Source organism: Notolepis coatsorum (assembly GCF_963971535.1).
Source record: "Notolepis coatsorum genome assembly, chromosome: 17".
Taxonomy (NCBI): domain Eukaryota; kingdom Metazoa; phylum Chordata; class Actinopteri; order Aulopiformes; family Paralepididae; genus Notolepis; species Notolepis coatsorum.
This window is the reverse complement of record NC_140181.1, coordinates 39,315,936-39,335,788: the sequence shown is the minus strand read 5'-3', so window position 1 is coordinate 39,335,788 and position 19,853 is coordinate 39,315,936. Positions and strand designations below refer to the sequence as shown.

General features: G+C 42.5%; 1 protein-coding gene across 3 annotated transcripts in view; it reads right to left on the bottom strand.

Annotated features, from left to right (window-relative positions):
* The window catches only part of LOC311243621 (protein-serine O-palmitoleoyltransferase porcupine-like), a 54,786-nt gene that overhangs the window by 33,303 nt on the left and 1,630 nt on the right, over positions 1 to 19,853 (bottom strand). For 2 of the 3 annotated variants that reach the window (XM_084332912.1, XM_084332913.1), the window contains exons 3-6: positions 6,122 to 6,314; positions 2,506 to 2,549; positions 1,975 to 2,156; positions 1,053 to 1,183 (exon numbers count right to left, since the gene is read on the bottom strand). In XM_084332912.1, the coding sequence (XP_084189038.1) occupies positions 1,053 to 1,183; positions 1,975 to 2,156; positions 2,506 to 2,549; positions 6,122 to 6,314 (550 nt within the window). The remainder of the gene's footprint in view (positions 1 to 1,052; positions 1,184 to 1,974; positions 2,157 to 2,505; positions 2,550 to 6,121; positions 6,315 to 19,853) is intronic. The other variant, XM_084332914.1, reaches the window with a different exon arrangement.

The following is a 19,853-nucleotide window of genomic DNA, read 5'->3' as shown; positions in this document are numbered from 1 at the left end:
CTTTCATGACGCATTACTTCCTCACGTCTAATTAATTCGGGTTCCACCAGGATGCGCCGAGATATATATGAACTCATATTTCGCTAATAACACTTAAAATCATTGGTAAACAAACGTAGTGCTGAAAATATACATGTTGACTGCTGTTTTGATAGGGGTATGGGTCTTTACTCTTGGCTACATTTGAAATTAAATGCAACATTAATTAATATGGACTGTATTGATTATGATGTGAAATTAATCTCTGCCCGGTAACGGGTTTAACTGTTTTCTATGTCTGATAAATGTGTTTTATGAACTGTTTTATATGTCTGATAAATGTGTTTTATGAACTGTTTTATGTCTGATAAATGTGTTTTATTAACTGTTTTATATGTCTGATAAATGTGTTTTATATGTCTGATAAATATCTGTTCTATGTCTGATAAATGTCTGTTCCATTAGCTGTTTTATATGTCTGATAAAAAAAATTATCCCACGGCCCGAAGGGATGTACTTAACATTTTATTTATTTATCTATTTTTAGTTTATTGAGGGGGACCCCATTTTGACTGACACTGATGGTACATGATAGCATCATAAATTACATTCAATAATTTAAAATAAACAGTAAAACAAGAGCAGTCGTACAATGAAGAACATATCATAGTGGCAAATAAATAAGACAGTATGTAGTTCAAGGAAAAGTTGACGTCTGTTAATTAAAAAAGTGCCTAGTGACACAAGAGTATACTAAATCTTTGTCAGTTTGCAAGAGATTCCATGATACAGCTGCATCAACATAAAAAGCAGTCCAGGTTCAGTCCTGGCATAAGATAATGTACCAAGTAGGGCTTTATAAATATACAGGTACCAATGGCTATACGCCTGTCCGTTAATGAGGACCAACTGACCTTACCATAAAGAACACAGTGGTGAGTGTTGTAGCCATCACTGGTAATAAACCTCGGGGCTGAGTGGTAAACAGAGTCCAAGGGCCTGAGTGTGGAGGCTGCAGCATGCCTGTAATAACCCAGAGTCCATCATAACCAGAGAGTCCAGATGGTACTCACTTGTGCGTCATTCTGTTCCCATGGATTGGGATGAAGTAAGGGAAGAGGTGCGGGGCGACGCAGTTGGACACGACCAGACACAGCTGGCTCTTCAGCAGACTGGAGGAGGACCTGTAGAGCCACGACCAGCTCTACGGGGGCAGACGAGCGCATCCAGGCCATTGGTAGGAGAGCACAAAACAAACTCATTCAACCACCTCCAAGTGGCTTCTCTAAGGATCTTTGTATATATGTGTGACCTATATTGATACATGTTGTACATATGCACCATATGCTGCTATCTGATTAAACAGCTGTGTATATCACATGCTTTTTTGTTCTTTAATATATGGGTATTTAAGATAATTCTCTGCTTTGAACAGAAGTCTGAGGAAGTTGTTTCCAGAAACATTACTGCATAATAACGAATTCCTTCAATGGGAGCTATTTGGTGTGCGGATCTACTTGTTGGCATCTTAGGATAGCACCAACAAATTACACATTTCATCATGATTGGACAAGACATTATAAAAGGGATAGATCAGATTTTTGGAACCTTAGCCCTATTTGCTACTCACCAATAATGTTGTTGACCGGTAGAGTCCTTTCTCAGCACAATCCATGCAGTTCCTCATACTAGCTCTGAATAGTCAGCCACAAACCAATGCAAAGTGAATGGGGTCAAGATCCTGTCTGTAGAAGATGACTGAAGAGTTACTTTGTGTGCTCTGTGGAGTAAATTTCAGTGAGCCTCTGTCAAATTGTACAGACAGGAGCTTGACCCTGTTGACTGAGTAAGTAGGAAATAGGGCAAGGGTTCAAATAAATCACAACTACCCATTTAAGAAGTAGTTTGCCAAATTACTAAAAGGTTCAGATCTCAAAACACTGTTGTTATCCTGTTAGGTTATCCAAGCTGGAGACTTGGGCCCATAACACTCACCAGCGCCTGGCTCTCCATGGCCTCCTTGTAGTTGCTGTAGCTGATCCAGGGGCCAAAGATGACCGTGCCCACGAAGAGAATGTAGCCCTGGAACTCAGCAGGGGATGGCAGGGCAGCCACCGATCCTCTGTCCAGGTCAAACGCCAGAGAAATAGCTTTCATGGCTACCACCATCTGGGAGCCTGGAATGAGACATTCCATCATCTATAATTTTTTTCTATTATAATTTCTATTATTATTTTTCTTATAATTAATATTATTCTACATTATATATTATCATTTTATATTATTATCTTTTTTCCTGCCTGTACCTCCCCTCTCCATAAAAGGAACACTCAACAATTTTTGTATTTTCACATTGAATTATGGGCTCAGCTCCTGGAGGTCCTGGTGGGGAAACGATGACAAACCCCCACAAAGAGTGTTGTGGCTTCTGTGTAAAAGCCTTCATGTAAACTTTGATTTGAATGAAATACTTCCTGGCCAAGAACAACAACATTTCCGTTTCCAAATGCATACGATAACATTTACCTCTCATTTTATGCCAAGTCACAGGGTCGATCAAATGCAGCTCACTGAAAAGAATAGGAAGGAGAAAGCCGTTAGGAACTCTAGCTTCGTTTAAGGGGAAGGAGTGATTTGTGGGCCTCAGGATCTGTTGTCAACAATCCCACTCAAGTCATTTCAAACTCGGCGGTCAGAGATTCCAACTTCCTACTAAGACAAATCAAATAAAACGGCACGTCAAACTCCGAGTTCCTAGTTGCAAACTCGGGTACGATTTCTCAACCCCCAGTGTCATTTGACATAATTTCATATCATGATTTATATGAATGATAATGTTGTTATTAGCCGTCTTAAGAATACATGTGTAAGTATTATTAGCTATATGTCGTTGTAAACCGTCTTTGTGAGTTGTAGTTCATGCGAGACAAATTGTACGAAATAACTGCCAAAAAAGGTTTAGTGTGAGCATCCATGTTTTTTTTCCGACTTTGTAGCTCGAACACACATAGGTCAGAGAAGACGTGTTTCCCCACTTCCAACTTCCCACCTCCGACCATAAACGAATGCAGTGTTATTCAAGATATCACTGGCCAAAATGTAGCAACATATTTGATAGATGAAAATGACAAAAATGTTAGCTTGCATAGTGCTCCATGTGCTCTGTCAGGCTCGGTTCTGTAGAACTAATCAACTCAGTGCAGAGCTGCCTCAAACAGTATTTGTCAGAAAAAACACAGTATTTTTATGATCATATAGTTTACATAAGAGAAGAACATGACCATATGACCAGGCAAGCTATGTCAGGCCATCTACTGGCACCTAAACCCAGAACAAATCTACTAAAATCTTCTGTGACTTACAGAGCTATCATGGAATGGAACTCATTGCCAAGCTACTTCGCTGAAATAGAATCCAAAACCACTTTCAAGAAGAAATGTAAATACCATCTACTAACGAGCATGCACTGAACCCTTATGGCATAGCGGTGAAAACCAATTGACTGTTAATTGTATTTATGTTGATGGCAGTGAGTGCTGCTCAGGAAGCACTATTTATTTGATTTTAATTATTTGATTTTAATACTTTATACTAATAAGTATCTTGTACAATATCATCCTTAACTGAGGATGAGATTGTTAATGATGTTGATAATGATGTAATTGATGATGTTTGTTGATAATGATGTAATGTATTGAATATTGTTGTGCCGGACCCCAGGAAGAATAGCTTTTGTCAAATGCAAAAGCTAATGGGGATCCTAAATAAACATAAACAATAACCGACATACTCATCCTGAAACCCATAATGTACAGGCAGCACTTCGAGGCAATGTGGATGTGCAATTTTGTCAACATGACTGCAAGCATTTTTCCATGTCACTTTTGTTCCTTGGAGCTCGCTATAATCCAAATTAATTTATTCCCATTTGCAGGTCCCTGCCCATCTCCACTAACTGTAATGGTTTAAATACAGGATTCCTACACATTTTGGCAATCAATTTCCATAACTAGCATATTCCACAAGATAAATTGTAATTCCAATAACCAATATTTGTCAGCATTTATGTTCAATATATATATATATTTATTTTTATTGTCGTTATTGAATAGCTGACTTTAACTCATTCAACGCCATAGCCACGCCCCATCCCTGCTCTCTAGCGCCAGCTTTCCATTGCCTATTTTCACGATGCGTCACGATGTTTGCAGAGCTATATCTATATTCTATATTATAGCTATGGTGAAAATAGTCCGGCTCATTTGACAGACACTATTTGTAGTCCAATATGTAAAAAAGAGTAAATGTTTTTCATGTATACGTTCGCGTGTTATCCCTTGGGGAATATTGTATAGTTTCAGAGTGAACCGGGCTAATTCCTGGAAGCTGAGTTATGGAGCGCTATGTGCATTTTGCGAAAGTCATTCGCATTGCTCGCCTGGACACCAGGCCCGGACAGGCCATCGGGAGCACCGGGAGTTTTCCCGGTGGCCTGGCCTGCACAGATTTAAAAAAAAATATATATAAAAAATCAAAAAAAAAAACAAAAAAAAAACATTATAATTTTTTTTTCTTTTTTTTTTGCCAGGCCATTGTTTCTAGTTGTGGCGGCGGCGCGATAGTTAGATAACCTAGGTGGGTGGGGGAACAACCAGGATTTCACTGTCTGCGACAGAGTTGGAGAACTATCTGACTCTCTCCCTCACGCGGACACACACACACACACAATGGACCCGTGCTGCCGCTTGTGATTGGTGGAGGCGGGACCAGGCGATACAACTGATTGACAGCGGAGGCGGCGAATGGAATGGCAGACGGCACTCAGATGCAGAATAACAGCCAGGCAGTGAGCCAGGTAGTGAGGGACTCGGGAGAGATCAGAGAGCGAAAGTCAATTAACGTTGATGTCAAGATGGACAGTGGAAGAAAGAGAAAGGGTGGAGGAAAGAGGGATAAAACAAAGAAAAAGAAAGGCCCTTACAGGAGAGAGTGGTTAACTGTATTATAATAGTAAATAGAAAAATATGTTGTGCTCTTGCTTTTTTCTTTTTGAAGGTGGAGAGAGTAGCATTGCTAGTGCCACAACAGTTGTATTTGAGGTCCATAACAGTACATTGTACTAAGCAATTGTTGGCTCATTAGTTTGTGATTCACATGGACTAAAATTCACCAGAATGCAGGAAATTAAGTCTTTATAACAAAAAAAATCCTGGTGGGGGACCCCCAGACCCCCCGCTTAAAAAGTGGCCTGATTGGGGCTATATTTCGCGCTATATCTCCCGGTATGAATTATTTCCCCAGTCCGGCCCTGCTGGACACGATATTATTTCCAAATCAAAAGGTATATAATAGGTATTATGTTTCATCATGAAGGCATCAAGGGGGGGGGGGGGGTCGTTTTATGATGCTCTGATCATCAGCAACGGCATACGTTTTGAATACTACATACGTTGATTGTTGCGATCGATGTGAAATCATTGTAGGATCGAAGTAGGATTGATGTCATATAGTCCTTACCTTTGATAGGAGGTATTGCAAAAAGAATATTCCAATTCTCTGATCGCGATTTCCAGTATTGATGTCCATCGGGTCCCTGACATGAAATGGCACAAAAAATGCATCAAGTGTGCTGGACGCGTTCCAAGGTGCTTGGATGAAGCCTTTCACTTGCCTGGGTCCAAATTCTCCGCCCGAACCATATAAAATGTAACACACAGTGTGAAATAAGGTTGCAAAGGGTAGGCGATACTGCCACCTAGCAGGATTCGGCCGGCATTGCACTCTCGTTGTATACTCGTTATTAGCGGTTAACCGCTGGCGGCCAATAACACCAATTCCAAATTCCATGACTTTTACAGCTTTTCTATGACCGTAGAAACCCAATTAGGGCTTGGTGATACGCCCAAATATTATCACAATATTATGTATAACGGTATTTGATGACATATGTTTATCAGTACAAATTACAATGTAATATAATTAATTTTTATAAACAATAGAGTATTGTGGACAATTTATCCATACCGTTGCATGGATCCATGACAGTATACCTTTATATATTCAGCATCATCGCGTCCCTAAACCCCAATATTATTATTATTAATTTATTTTAAAGCAGGGAGTTAGTTACAGTGCCGCTCACCCCATGAGAAGGTAGATGAGGATGGTGACGGAGAGGAGGGGCCCCCTCCTGCTGGAGCGCGGGCTGAGCAGCAGCACCAGGTAGCACAGGGCGCTGAGCAGCAGCACCCACAGCATGTGCAGCTCAAAGAACAGGTAGAGGGCGTACAGCCCAGCCGCCATGGACACCATGTGCTTCACAACTGAGGGGACGCCTGACGAGGGGACATGGGTAAGAAGGGTGGGGTTACACGTTTTAAGTGAAAAGTTAGCGCCCATCAACAGGTTCAAAAGACAAGCATTTAATAGCTCTGAGGTCAAGTTCCAGAGGTAGTGCATCAGATGGGACCAGCTATCATGTAACCCGAGCCGATCCCATTCATTGTAGACACTCAGAACAGCGTGGAATATGTGTTTCGAGTACCTAACGTTGGATCAATAAACGCGATCGATATTTGGAATGGCGATCAGGAATTGGAATAATCTTTTTGCAGAACATCTGATGTGAGGTAAGGAATCTACTTTACCAGTCTTGGGGTAATCAGAGTTTTTTTCACATATATCTCAACGTGTCCCCTATCTGTGTATGTGTGTGTGTGTGTGTGTGTGTGTGTGTGTGCTCACTGCTGACCAGGAAATAGATCATCGATTTTTCAGCCCGCTTCTCTAGCGTGCATAAGTACACATACACTATCGATAATCTAGCATTTATTTGAAAACAGTTCATAAATAGGCCGAAAAATTACAATGTGTTTTGTGCATTCCACTAAAGGGCGTTTATCACAGAATCTTTTTTATTTTCTGGAAATGTCCAAAAACGAGCATTTTTCAAAATGGTATAAAACGGAAATGTACCGATGAAAAAACAATCCGTTTCGTACATGTTGACTGCAAGCAAGTCATTGATAAGCGACGGGCGTATTAGACACATAATATAGAATATAGAAATAGCTCCGTGAAAATCATGAAATATCGGAAAATCAGTCTAAAAAGGCTGGCATTCAAGCGATAAATTGTGCGCCCCCTGCTGGCACTCAAAGTGTTAACAATTGTGTGTATTGAGCTGTACTGTATTCTGTATTGTACCCATTCTGCAATCTGTTAATAAAATGTTCAATCAATCAATCAATCAAATAACAACCGGTAACTTCACTGTGCTTCTTAAACAATGATTGGTGTAAATCGTGTCGGTGCCCGCGGCTTTACATATTCGGGGGTAACATCATACATGTACATAGATCAAAATGTACAATGATAAGTTAGTTATGATAAGTTCGTCAATGTCAGCATGTCATTTTTCCTTCTCCGGCTTCTCCTGTTGTATACGTTTACAGACTTATATTATTCAATGAGACTTCAATGAGACTGCCAGCCAGCTTTTGCGAGACGGACACCGACACAGAGAGCACTCAGCCTCAGATGAGACGTACTGTATTGTACCCATTCTGCAATCTGTTAAATAAAGTTTTCATTCATTCATCTCTCCTCTGTCCCTCTCTATCTCTCTCCCTCTCTCTATCTGTCTCTCCCTCTCTCTCCCTCTCTATCTCTCTCCCTCTCTATCTCGTTCTCTCTCTCTCTGTATGAGACTATGAGCTGTATGTGTATGTCACCGAATTTCCCCAAGAGGGATTAATAAAAGTGATCCTTATCCTTATCAGCACTCGCGTCACGTCAACCTGTTGCAAAATAAACAAGGTTATCAAGGTGCTAGAAGGCTGACTAAGCTCATTCATTTGGAATGGGAAGAAACCACGTCTGAAAATGGCCAAGTTACAGATGGATGGCGTTGATGGGGGTCTGGACCTGCCTAATATAACCCATTACCAACTAGCAGCGCATCTTAGGGTGCTTATTGGCTGGCTCAAACTAGACCCACTCTCAATCTGGCTAGACATTGAATCTTCACAATCTAAGTCCCCCTTGTGGAACCTACTATTTATCAAATACTTTAAGTCTGTTAGGAAACTATGCTCTAACCCCATCACGCTATGCTCAATCAAGGCCTGGAGGTCCGTCCGTAAGGTGGAGGACCGAGCTAAGTTACCTTCTCCTCTTACCCCGATCGTAGGCAACTCTGACTTTAAGCCGGGCCATAATTTGGCAGTGGCTTCAGGATCTGGCATACGCAGGGCATAACCAATCTTGGTGATTTATTTGATGGTCAGACCCTGATGTCCTTTTTACAGCTACAACAGCGTTACGGCTTATTGAAAACGGAATTCTTCAAATATTTACAAATTAGACAGTTTATCACTAAGGACACCTCACTGTTAACCAATAGCTCCACCTCGCAGGTAGAGAAAGCCCTCTCCTTACAGCTCTCCAAAAGACAAATCTCTATTTTCTATAGTATGCTAAACCTCAACTCATCTTTATCCTCCCTTGTCACCAAACAGTCTTGGGAAAAAGACTTGGACACAGAGATTACGGACGAGGACTGGCAGGATGCATGGACCTATGCAATGAAAATCTCGGTTTGCAACTGCACCAAATCTATTCAATTTAGAATCTTACACCGCATTCATATAACCCCTGCCCTCAAAAGTAAAATGGATCCCAACGCGTCCCCACTCTGCTTTAAATGTAAAATAGAGATTGGAAACCACGACCACTTTTGGTCCTGTGTAAAGCTCCAGAGCTACTGGTTCGACATTGTAGAGGAACTCTCTGATATATTCCAGATCCCCATCGAACTGGATCCCATGTGCCTCTTACTCGGCCTCCCAGATGTTCATATTGCCAACTTCAAACATAGGAGACTGTTCAATTTGGTGACATTTGCTGCCAGGAAAAACATTTTATTCTAGATCAAGGACGAGGTCCCATCAAAGAGATCATCATGGCACAATATTATTATGGACTGCATTCCCTGTGAATACATCACGTGCATGTTACACTCTAAACTGGACACTTTCTATGAAATATGGGACCCATATTGGACGTGCACTGTCTGCCACTGTACTCTGTGGGTTTCCCCACTACCCATAGCCTCCCTATGGACCAATACTGCCCTCCCTGTGTTGTTTGTTGATGCTGGTATCGTTGATGAGGGTATCATAATGATTGTAAAGGTGCATACATGTACACGCACACATACACACACAGAACACACATGCACTCACACACATGAAACATGCATGCATAAAATACACAGGCATGGACTTCCGGTATGAGAGCAGACGGGTAAACACACGTGCGATAGAGCTCCTGGTCAAATGAGTGAAAAAACGGATAAAAAAAGACCCGAAAAGTAATTAAAAAGGAAAATGCTCACGAGAAGTAAGGAAGAGACAATGATTGTGAAGGAAATAGAAATGGAGAACATACGAGAAGGAGAGAATTTGAAGAAACAGAATCCCCGAAGCGAAGCCGAGAAAAGCCAGGCAAAAGAAGGGGGAGGTACCGCTGGGGCAGACACGGGAATGCCAGGATGGGCCGTGATCATGCAGGCCGGGATACTGGAGAACATAACAGCGGCGATAAAACTGAACACGGACACGATAAGGAATGATATTTGGAAGCTACGGGAGGAATTGAGGAAGGAACAGGAGGACTTCAGAGGTGAAATGAATACAGAAATCAAAAGGGTGGAGGAGAAGATGACGGAACAGGACAGAAACGTGACCGAGTTACAGACTAGGACGGCACACGCGGAAGAATGGAACACGGAGATACACGAGGTATTAACATGTGTGATTCAGAAACAAGAACAGATGGAGACAAAGATGTCGGACATGGAGGGGAGGTCACGGAGAAATAACATTAGAATATGGGGACTGAAAGAAGGAGTCGAAGGGAAATCGGTGACCCTATATGTGGAAAAGCTTATCAAAGAACAAATGAAGGAAACGGGACTGGAAAAAATGGAGATACAGAGGGCCCACAGGGCGTTGGCTCCGAGACCACAACCGGACAGACCTCCGAGGGCGGTGATTATTAACTTTCTGAGATTCGAGGTTAAGGAATTGGTACTCAGAACCGCGTGGACCAAGAAGATTGAAATCGAAGGGAAAAGACTATCATTTGATCACGACTACTCGACAGCGGTAGCGATAACACGCAGGTCCTACGCGGGACTGAAGAAAACCCTGAAAGAAAACGGAATGAGATTCCAGTCACCCATGACCTCGCTAAGGATTCACTGGGAGGAAGGGGCGGCGATGTACGCGACGGCACGAGAAGCGGAGCGAGAGATGAGACGGCGAGGGATGAGGATGACGGAGGAAGGAGAAGGAAGGAGGCGGGAGGAACAGACGTGGAGCCTGCAGCAGAGATTGGAGGGAGCACGCAGGTGGATCAGAGTGGGAGACCGAAATCGGAGGGAGGAGAGAGGAGAAGGCGGAGGTGAAACGTGACGGAGCGAGGACGGAGACGGATGAGGAGGCCAGACGGAGAGGAGGCGGGAGGAGGCGAACGGATGAGTACACGCACAAGAGATTGAAAAAACTATTCAAATAGAGACAAAGTATAGAAACTGAAATAACATATGCATAAGCACACATTCCCAGGTAGAGGCAGGATATAGAAATGAACGTAACGTATACATAGACACATAATACACAAGCCGATGGAGGAAATAAATGGAAATATAACTAGGTTAGATAGGCGAGACACAGAACATATTGAAACAGATACATAGACACATGCTGTGAGTAACACAGTTGGGAGGGATTAAGGGGATAAATGGACATCACATAGAAAATAGAGGAGAGGAAAAGAAAATAATAAGGGGTACACGGGAGACACCGCACACGGATATGGGAGGAAGGAGGGACAATGAAACATATGAGTCACATTGAGAGGGACCAAGAAAAGAGGGTCTTTGATCAAAAGGAAGGACAGAGCGCTTTTGACCAGGAGCTCGAAAGCAAAAAAAAAAACAGTAAGAAAGCTGGACAAATATGACGAGTGATTGGGGGCAAGGGTTTCAAACCCCCAAGCTGTCAGGAGGGGGCCCCTCGCTAGGAGGGCAATTACCCCTCACCCACCAGCAGGGGACAGGGGGGGACACAGGGACCCCCCGAACGCCTTGGGAGCACTTTATGTAAAGTTTATGTTTTTTATTTATGTTAATCATTATATGTATTCGGTGAAGAGAGCGGAGGCTCCAACCGGAGGGGGGAATGAGTGTGACATGGGGGGGACTGACAGACGAAAGAAGAAGAAAGATGACAAGCGTTAAAGGTATAAAAATGATGTCGTTAAACGTTAATGGAATGAATAATGCGATAAAAAGGGGCAAAGTGATGTTGAAATGTAAAAAAAGTGAGATGGAAGTGATTTTTCTGCAGGAGACACATTTGGGAGCACAGGGTCATGAGAAACTGAAGAGATTTGGATATGAAAATGCATACTATAGTTCCTTTGAACAAAACCCGAGGAGAGGAGTAATCACGTTAATCAAAAATACAGTCAAATTTGAATTGATCAAGGAAGTAAGAGACAAGGAGGGAAGGTTTGTTCTGGTGAAGGGGAAAATGGAGGGCCAAATGGTTACGTTAGTAAATGTTTATGCACCCCCAGAGAGTGAGAGGGATTTATATGAGACCATTTTTGACATGATAGTGATGGAACTAGAAGGGATATTGATATGTACGGGAGATTTTAACGTAGTACTGAATCACGACCTAGACACCACAAGTACTAGAAAAGGACGGGCGCCCATCAGTAGATATATGAATATTCAGATGACGGAAATGGGAATTACAGACGTTTGGAGGGAGATGCACACCATGGACAGGGAATACACACATTACTCACACCCACACGTGACATATGCGAGAATAGACTACTTTTTGATGACGACGGGGGACAGTTACAGGGCACGGGAGAGCAGTATAGGAGTGGCGGACATATCGGATCACAGTGCCATATATCTGACAGTAGATCTAGAAGGGAGACGGAGGAACACGATTTGGAGACTAAATGTAGGAATATTAAATAACAAAGGGGTGGTGAGTCAGATCAAGGAGGAGATAGCCAGATATAAGGAAGAAAATGACAACGGGGCGGTAGACCCGAACATTCTATGGGACACACTGAAGGTAGTGATAAGGGGGAAATTGATGGAAAAAACAGCAATGCTGAAGAAGGCCAGAACGGAGACATATCACAATCTGATAGGGAAGCTGAAGAAGCTAGAGGGGAGACACCAGATATCAAAAGAACAGGAAACGCTCGGAGAAATCAAAGAAGTAAAGGCCAGGATAAATAGGGAATTATTGACGGAAATAGAAAAGAAAGCGAGGTTCATGAAACAAACGTACTATGAAGGGGGACCAAAAGCGACCAGACTGTTGGCTAGGAGAATTAGAACGCAACAGATACAGGGATACAAAGACTAATGAAATATTGAGGGACCCAGCTGAAATAGAGAGGACATTTAGAGAATACTATGAGAAATTATACACACAGCCAAAAGCAGCGGGAGAAGAGGAAATAGAAACATATCTGGAGAAGCTAGAGTTACCATCGATAGGGAAAGAACAGAATGAAGAATTAAATAAAATAATTACGGAACAAGAACTGGAAGATGCAATTAGTAGAGCTAAAAACAACAAGTCTCCGGGGAGCGACGGATTCCCATCGGAATTCTACAAGACATTTAGAACTGAATTAGCACCCATGTTAGGGGCGGCGTTCAGACACACGATGGAAGAGGGGAAAATGCCCCCCTCGTGGAAGGAAGCCATAATCACCACGATACCGAAGGAAGGGAAGGATAGGGAATTATGTAGTAGTTTCAGACCTGTGTCCATACTCAACGTAGATTACAAGATGTATACATCGATAATATCAAAAAGATGAGACGTTTATGCCAGACATTATAGATGAAGATCAAACTGGATTTATTAAAGGGAGACAGACACAGGACAACGTGAGAAAGACATTACACATAGTAGAGGAGATACAAAAACAAGGGGGTAGCGCGGTACTGATTAGCCTAGATGCAGAAAAAGCGTTCGACAGTGTGAGCTGGACATTTTTATATAAAACATTGATGAGGTTCGGACTGAACGGGAGGGCGATGAAGATGATCAAGGCGCTATATCAAGAACCGACAGCGAGGGTTAAGGTGAATGGCAGCTTGACGGATAGAATCAGATTAGAGAGGGCTACCAGACAGGGATGTTGTCTCTCACCGACGCTCTTCGCCGTTTTCATAGAACCACTGGCACAACTGATCAGACAGACCGAGGACATCAAGGGAGTAAGGATAAAGGGAACGGAATATAAACTAGGCCTATTTGCAGACGACGTGATAGTATACATGAGGCAACCAGAAAAGAGCTTCCCGGCACTGATGGATCTACTGAAGGAATATGGCCACTACTCAGGATACAAACTAAACGTGACAAAGACACAGACCTTAGCATGGAACTATTCTCCAACGACGGAAATTAGAGAACAGTACGGGATAAGATGGGACATGGACAAGATTAAATACTTAGGGGTGAACATCACGAGAGGGGTGGAGAAACTGTTTGAGGCGAATTATACACAGATAAATCAGAACATCAAGAGAGACCTAGAGAGATGGACAGTAATGCCCTTGGACTTCAATTCAAGAATAGAAGTCATTAAAATGAACATACTATCAAGGTTACTGTACCTATTCCAGTCACTACCGATACAAATACCACAGAATCAATTCAGGGAGTGGACAGACTGATATCGAGGTTCATATGGGCGGGGAGAAGACCACGGGTCAGATATAAAACACTACAACTACCAAAGGAAGAGGGAGGGATGGCAGTACCCAGCCTACAAGATTATTACTATGCAGCACAACTGAGAGCAGTGACGTGCTGGTGTAACGACAGATATGAGGCAAGATGGAAAGACATTGAAAAAGAAGGGGAGGGATACAAGGTACAAGCTCTGGTGGGGGATAGGGAACTATTTAAAGAAAAAGAGGGACTATTAGATCCAATCACCAAATGCACCTTGACCATATGGAACAGAGTAGTAAAAACACACAAATTGGAGAAGCAGTCAGGGGTCCTGAGATGGGTAGCACATGACAAGAGATTCAAACCAGGGAGGTTAGACCATGGATTCAGAAGGTGGGAGAGGGGGGGGGGGCAACAGCAATATGCAAAATGATAGAGAAGGGAGAAATGCAGACACTACAAAAATTAAAGGAGAAATTTGGACTAGAAAACAGGGACCACTTCAGATATCTACAGGTTAGAGACTACTACAACAAAGAAATAAGGGGGGCCAAAGACGAGGAACAGAATGGAATAATAAAGATGATAGTATGGGCATACAAAGGGGGGCAAGGAAGAGTAATATCAGCAATATACCGGGCTATAATGACCAGCAAGGGACACACGACCGATTATATAAGGGAGAAATGGGAGAGAGAACTAGAGATAGGAATAACAGGGAAGGAATGGGGGAACATATGTGAGGTACAACATTCAACAACAGGATCGAGAATATGGAAAGAATTTGGATGGAAAAACATAATCAGATTCTTTATAACCCCAGAGCTGAAGGGAAAATATGCATCAACACAAAAAGCATGCTGGAGGATGTGTGGGAAGGAGGGGGCAAATCACACGCACATATTCTGGGGATGTCAGAAGCTGAAGGGGTATTGGGAGGAGATAGGGGAAGCAATGATCAGAATATTAGGATACGGGCTACCACAAACAGGACTGGTGCTTTACTTAGGAGACCTGACACACGAGGGAATACAAGGGGGGGACAAATATTTAATAAAGATAATGTTGATAGCGGCCAGAAAAGCAATAACGAGACTGTGGTACAAGGAAGACCCACCGACAATAGCAAAATGGGTAGGAATAGTGGAAGAAATACAGGATATGGAAAGGATAACACACATGCTGAGGTTACAGGAAGAGAAATTTGGGGAAAGATGGGGAAAGTGGGAGGATTATAAAAGGAACGAGAACGACATCACAGAGGTAGAACCAAATGCAACACAAGAGAGCGAAGGGTAAAGGAGGAAAGATGTTCAAGCAGGGTCTATGAACCCATGTCACACACCTATACTTTAGTTAATATTTTCTAATTTGTTTTTGGGATATTACAATTGCTGAATGCTTTTATACCTTATTATTTATGTCTGTTTAACGGTGTGATATTAAATATTCAGGGATGATGTGGTTTGTGTATGGGTGAACCAAAAGGCAAAGTGAAAGTTAATAAACAAGAGAAAAAAAAAGAAGAAAAAAAAGGACGAAGGAGAAGGGAAGAAAGAAGCTAAAGGAGGGTCTCTGGACCCAGATCACACATACAAACCTTAGTCAGCATTTATTGTCTTTGAGTAGGAATTACCTGTTTATGCCTGTTTAAGGGAGATACACAATCAGCCTTTGTATCAAATACCTAGAAAACAACAGTAGGGGAACCAGACAACTAACCATGTGATACCCATGTAAATATTTATGTGCACTGTTTTTTCTTTTTGTTTTTATTGTGATGCTAGTCTCTTCATTTTTTATTATTTATTTTTTGTAAGTGCTGTCTGTCTAAATAACTGTTAATAAAAAATTTAAGTTTAAAAAAAAAAAAAAAAAAAACACAGGCATACTAAACACACACACACATAGGTCACGCACACATATATAAAGCACTTAGCACACATACACACACACACCGCACACATACAGTCTATTTTAGTCCAATTGTCCTAACACTGGCCGGGAGCCGACTCCATAAGGGCCACTCCCAATATACATGATTATGACAGCACATACTTGAGCTATATGTATTTAATTTTTTCTTGTTTGTTTCTTGTCAAGTCTCTATTAACACATTCAGTGCCAGATGTCGCTGTGGGCCGTATGGCCGTGTGTGCCAGAACTGTAATGAATGGGGCTACATGCCGGTGTTTGCAGTGCTAAAACTATATTAAATATTATAGCTATGGATCTAATAATATAGTCGATTGTCATTGAGTTTCTTCCGGTCAAGATGCAAAAAACAGATAATTTTTTCATCCATACATTCCCATTTTATACCGTGGTGAATATGAGTATAGTTTTAGAGTAATTCTGTGTAATCCCAGGAAACGCCGCTAAACAGTGGAATTATTGGATCAACGCAAGATTGATAGCATATAGCCCTTACCTTGACTAGGATGTACTGCAAAAAGAATATTCCAATTATCTTTTTTATTATTTTTTATTATCTTTTTCCCCCCTTCTTTTTTCCGATTTTTCTCCCATCCCACTGTTAGTCGTTATGCCAATTCCCAACCCCCTTCCTGGTTGTTGCGCACTCCCCCCTACTGTTGGTCCGAGAGGCCGGAGACTGTCACATGCTTTCCTCCGACGCATGTGCAGCCAGCCGGCAGCCAGCCTGGCAGCGCAGATTCTCACCGGGAGAGTGTAACGTGTGGAAGGTCACACTACCTCCCTCCAGATCCTACCCTCGCTGTGCAGGCGCCCCGACCGAACTGTAGGGGTCACTGTCCACAACGCCCAGGACCCACCCATCAGCTTTCCCACCCCTAACACTACCAATTGTGTTAGTATGAACAACCAATTGTGTTAGTATGAACGACCAGCCAAGCTGATAGCAACACAGAGAGCTGGATTCGAACCCAGCATCTCCAGTGTTGATGGCGAGCGCCTTGCCCACTACACCACCTAGCCGCCCATATTCCAATTATCTGATCGCCAATCCAAGTATTGATGTCGATCGTGTTGCCAAGATAATCCACCAAAGCACATGAACCGGCGTTGCTCGATTCTACCCAATCCATGTGTTATAAACGTTACTCCTGGCCAACAAGGAAAACCTGGACCGGACTTTTTAGACCGACGTACAGGCTGAGCCAGAGGGTTTCCAATGATGTGCAATACCGGCCGCAATGTGTTAGGCGGCGGTATTGGACGTTTGCGATCTCAGACCCATTCCCAATGATAACATCAGGCTGCCTCAATGGATTATGAATGGAAATATTGAATAAAAGAAATAACGATGAAAACACGACTTTTCTCGGGTTTGGCACCCAACGTTCAACGAGTTAACTCGACTTATCTCGGGTCTGGCGTCCAATGTGTTAAGGTTTTTGTACAGTCTATATATTTTTTTTTTTTTTTTTTTACTGTCACTGTGGTTCTTGTTACTGTTAGTGTCGGTATCGTCAATGTTGTCATTGTCATTGTCAGTTATTATTATTATTATTGTATTGTAATGTTCTGTTCTATGTTTGAAAAGAAAAGAAAAGAAAAACATTTATAAAAGAAAAAGAAAAACAAATATATTCGTATTCCGATCTGTGCAATAATATTCACGGGGTATATGTTGTCATTTGAAACAAGTTACCAATGCATTGTCCCGTGGGATTATGCCCCCCCCGCAGCTAAATTAATTAGTCTCCCTCTCTATCACTCTCTCAGCCAGTGCAGACTGTGGGTGACTGTCATACAGCGCATAGACCACTGCACTTCCGCGTTACATTGAAATCGGGGAGGAGATAGTGGGGGGAGCAAATTAATGAATGTGGATGAGAGCCTTGATGTAAGTGGTTGCAGCTATGGCTGTGGGGGTGCTAGAGACATGATGCAATAGACTTTTATGCGCCTGAATCTCCTGAACACGGCGCAACCCATTCCTAATCGATCAGAACTAAATCGGCCGAGATCAAGTCCCTTTTTCAGCACCTACTCCCCATACGCATGCGCAGATTGTCAACGGAGTCTGAATGGCGCGAGGCGACGCGCGAATGAATCCATCAGAGGGGGGAGCTTCGGTGGCCAGTGTCCTTTCAGCCGAACAGGATAATGAAAAAATTATCCCACTAAATGGCCAGACGCGTCTTATGGCGACATCTATAATTACCTCATTGAGTCTCCAGGTAGACTAATGTTTATATTTAAGTGCAGTGGTCTATAGCCACTCACACTACCACCACAAGCCCCCCCGCTCTGATGAAACATTCCACATTAATTCCTGCGTAGTCTCGCACCGTTCAGACTCTGTTGACAATCTGCGCATGCGTATGGGGAGTAGGTGCTGAAAAAGGGACTTGATCTCGGCCGATTTAGTTCTGATCGATTAGGAATGGGTCGCGCTGTGTTCAGGCGCATAAAAGTCTATTCGATCATGTCTCTAGCACCCCCACAGCCGTAGCTGCAACCACTTAATGTCAAGGCTCTCATCCACATTCATTCATTGATTGATTGATTGAAAAGTGTATTAATAGATTGCAGAATGGGTACAGTACAGCTCAATACATACAATTGTTAAGGGGATGCAGACCAGAGAAAGACTTTCGTCTTGTTTACATCAGGGTCCCCCATTTTCAATTCATCATAACATATATGACACACACGACATACAGATAGACAGTACTGCTACATCTATACATTTATGACATACCAGATTTGCAAATACAGTACTGTTTGTGATACAAAAAGTGTCCAGAAAAGTGTATATACATTTGACATAGAAACTGTACATTGGAGGAGGTTGGGTAGGTGGGGTTGGGTGGGTGGGGGGGGACTGTACATTGGAGGTGGGTGGGGGACACTGTACACTGTACATTGGAATACTGACAAAGCCATACTTGGTCATTTACTGTACAACTGGGTTAGGACATTTGTAGGGGCCAGTTTCGAATTGCAGTCTCCCGTAGGTGTTCTTTGAGAGTGCTTTTGAAAGTGGGTAGTGATTCACATTCCCTTACAGCTTTGGGTATGGCGTTCCACATTGATGTGGCATAATTGCGAAACGTGTTTAGTCCCTTGTTTGAGCCGAATCTGGGTTTAACATGATTTGTGGAGCTCCCTCTGGTGTTGTGATCGTGGTATTCACTGACCTTTGGGAAGTATTTTGACATGTACATGGGTACCTTGGTCGTGTAGTGTATCTTGTAGACCAGGCCCATTGCAAGTTGCTGTACTCTGTCGTCTACTCTAAGCCATCCTAGGTTGTCAAAGTGGGCAGGGGTGAGGTGGGTTCTAGGAGTCAGGTCAAGCAGTAGTATGCTCCCCCCGCTATCTCCTCCCCGATTTCAGAATCCCGGAAGTGTTGAGGTGGTCTATTGCGAGTATGGGCGGATCCCAGCCAAAAACAGCTTGGAATCTTGAAGGGTAGAAAATGCTGCTCTACAGAACTTGATTAGAAATACAAAACAATGAATTTTTCTGAAAGAAACCTTACAGATGTGTTCCATAGACTCACAGGAAACGTATGCTGTTGTACTAGCGAATGCCGTTATTGACAATCAATTAATCATAAACGACCCCCCCCCCCTTTCATGCATTCATGATGGAACATAATATACCGATCATATGCATTTTAATTTTTTATTGTAGCGTGTATAGGGACGAAATGCCAATGGATTAAGTATAATATGCGTCGCAGCCTATTACTAGCCTTCCAGGAATTACCCCAAACCTCTCTAAAACTATACTTATATTCACCACGGTATAAAACGGGAATGTATGGATAGAAAAAATATTCCTTTTTCACATCTTGAACGATAGATACTCAATGTCAAATCGGCCATAGTATTGCATCCATAGCTATAAATATATATATAGTTATAGCCCTGCAAACAAGGTGAACGACTCCCATCGTTTACAGCGGTGGCAATAGCTACTACAGGATGAGGCTAATCGCTGGGAGTCAATGAGTTAAGGAGTATTTCACTTTTTTTGTGGGAATAGTGCCACCATGTGGCAATGACTGAAAGGTTCACAGATCTTAAACACTATCCCTTTAAAAAGGAGAGTGCAACTCATTTTAAGAATTGAGATGTTATT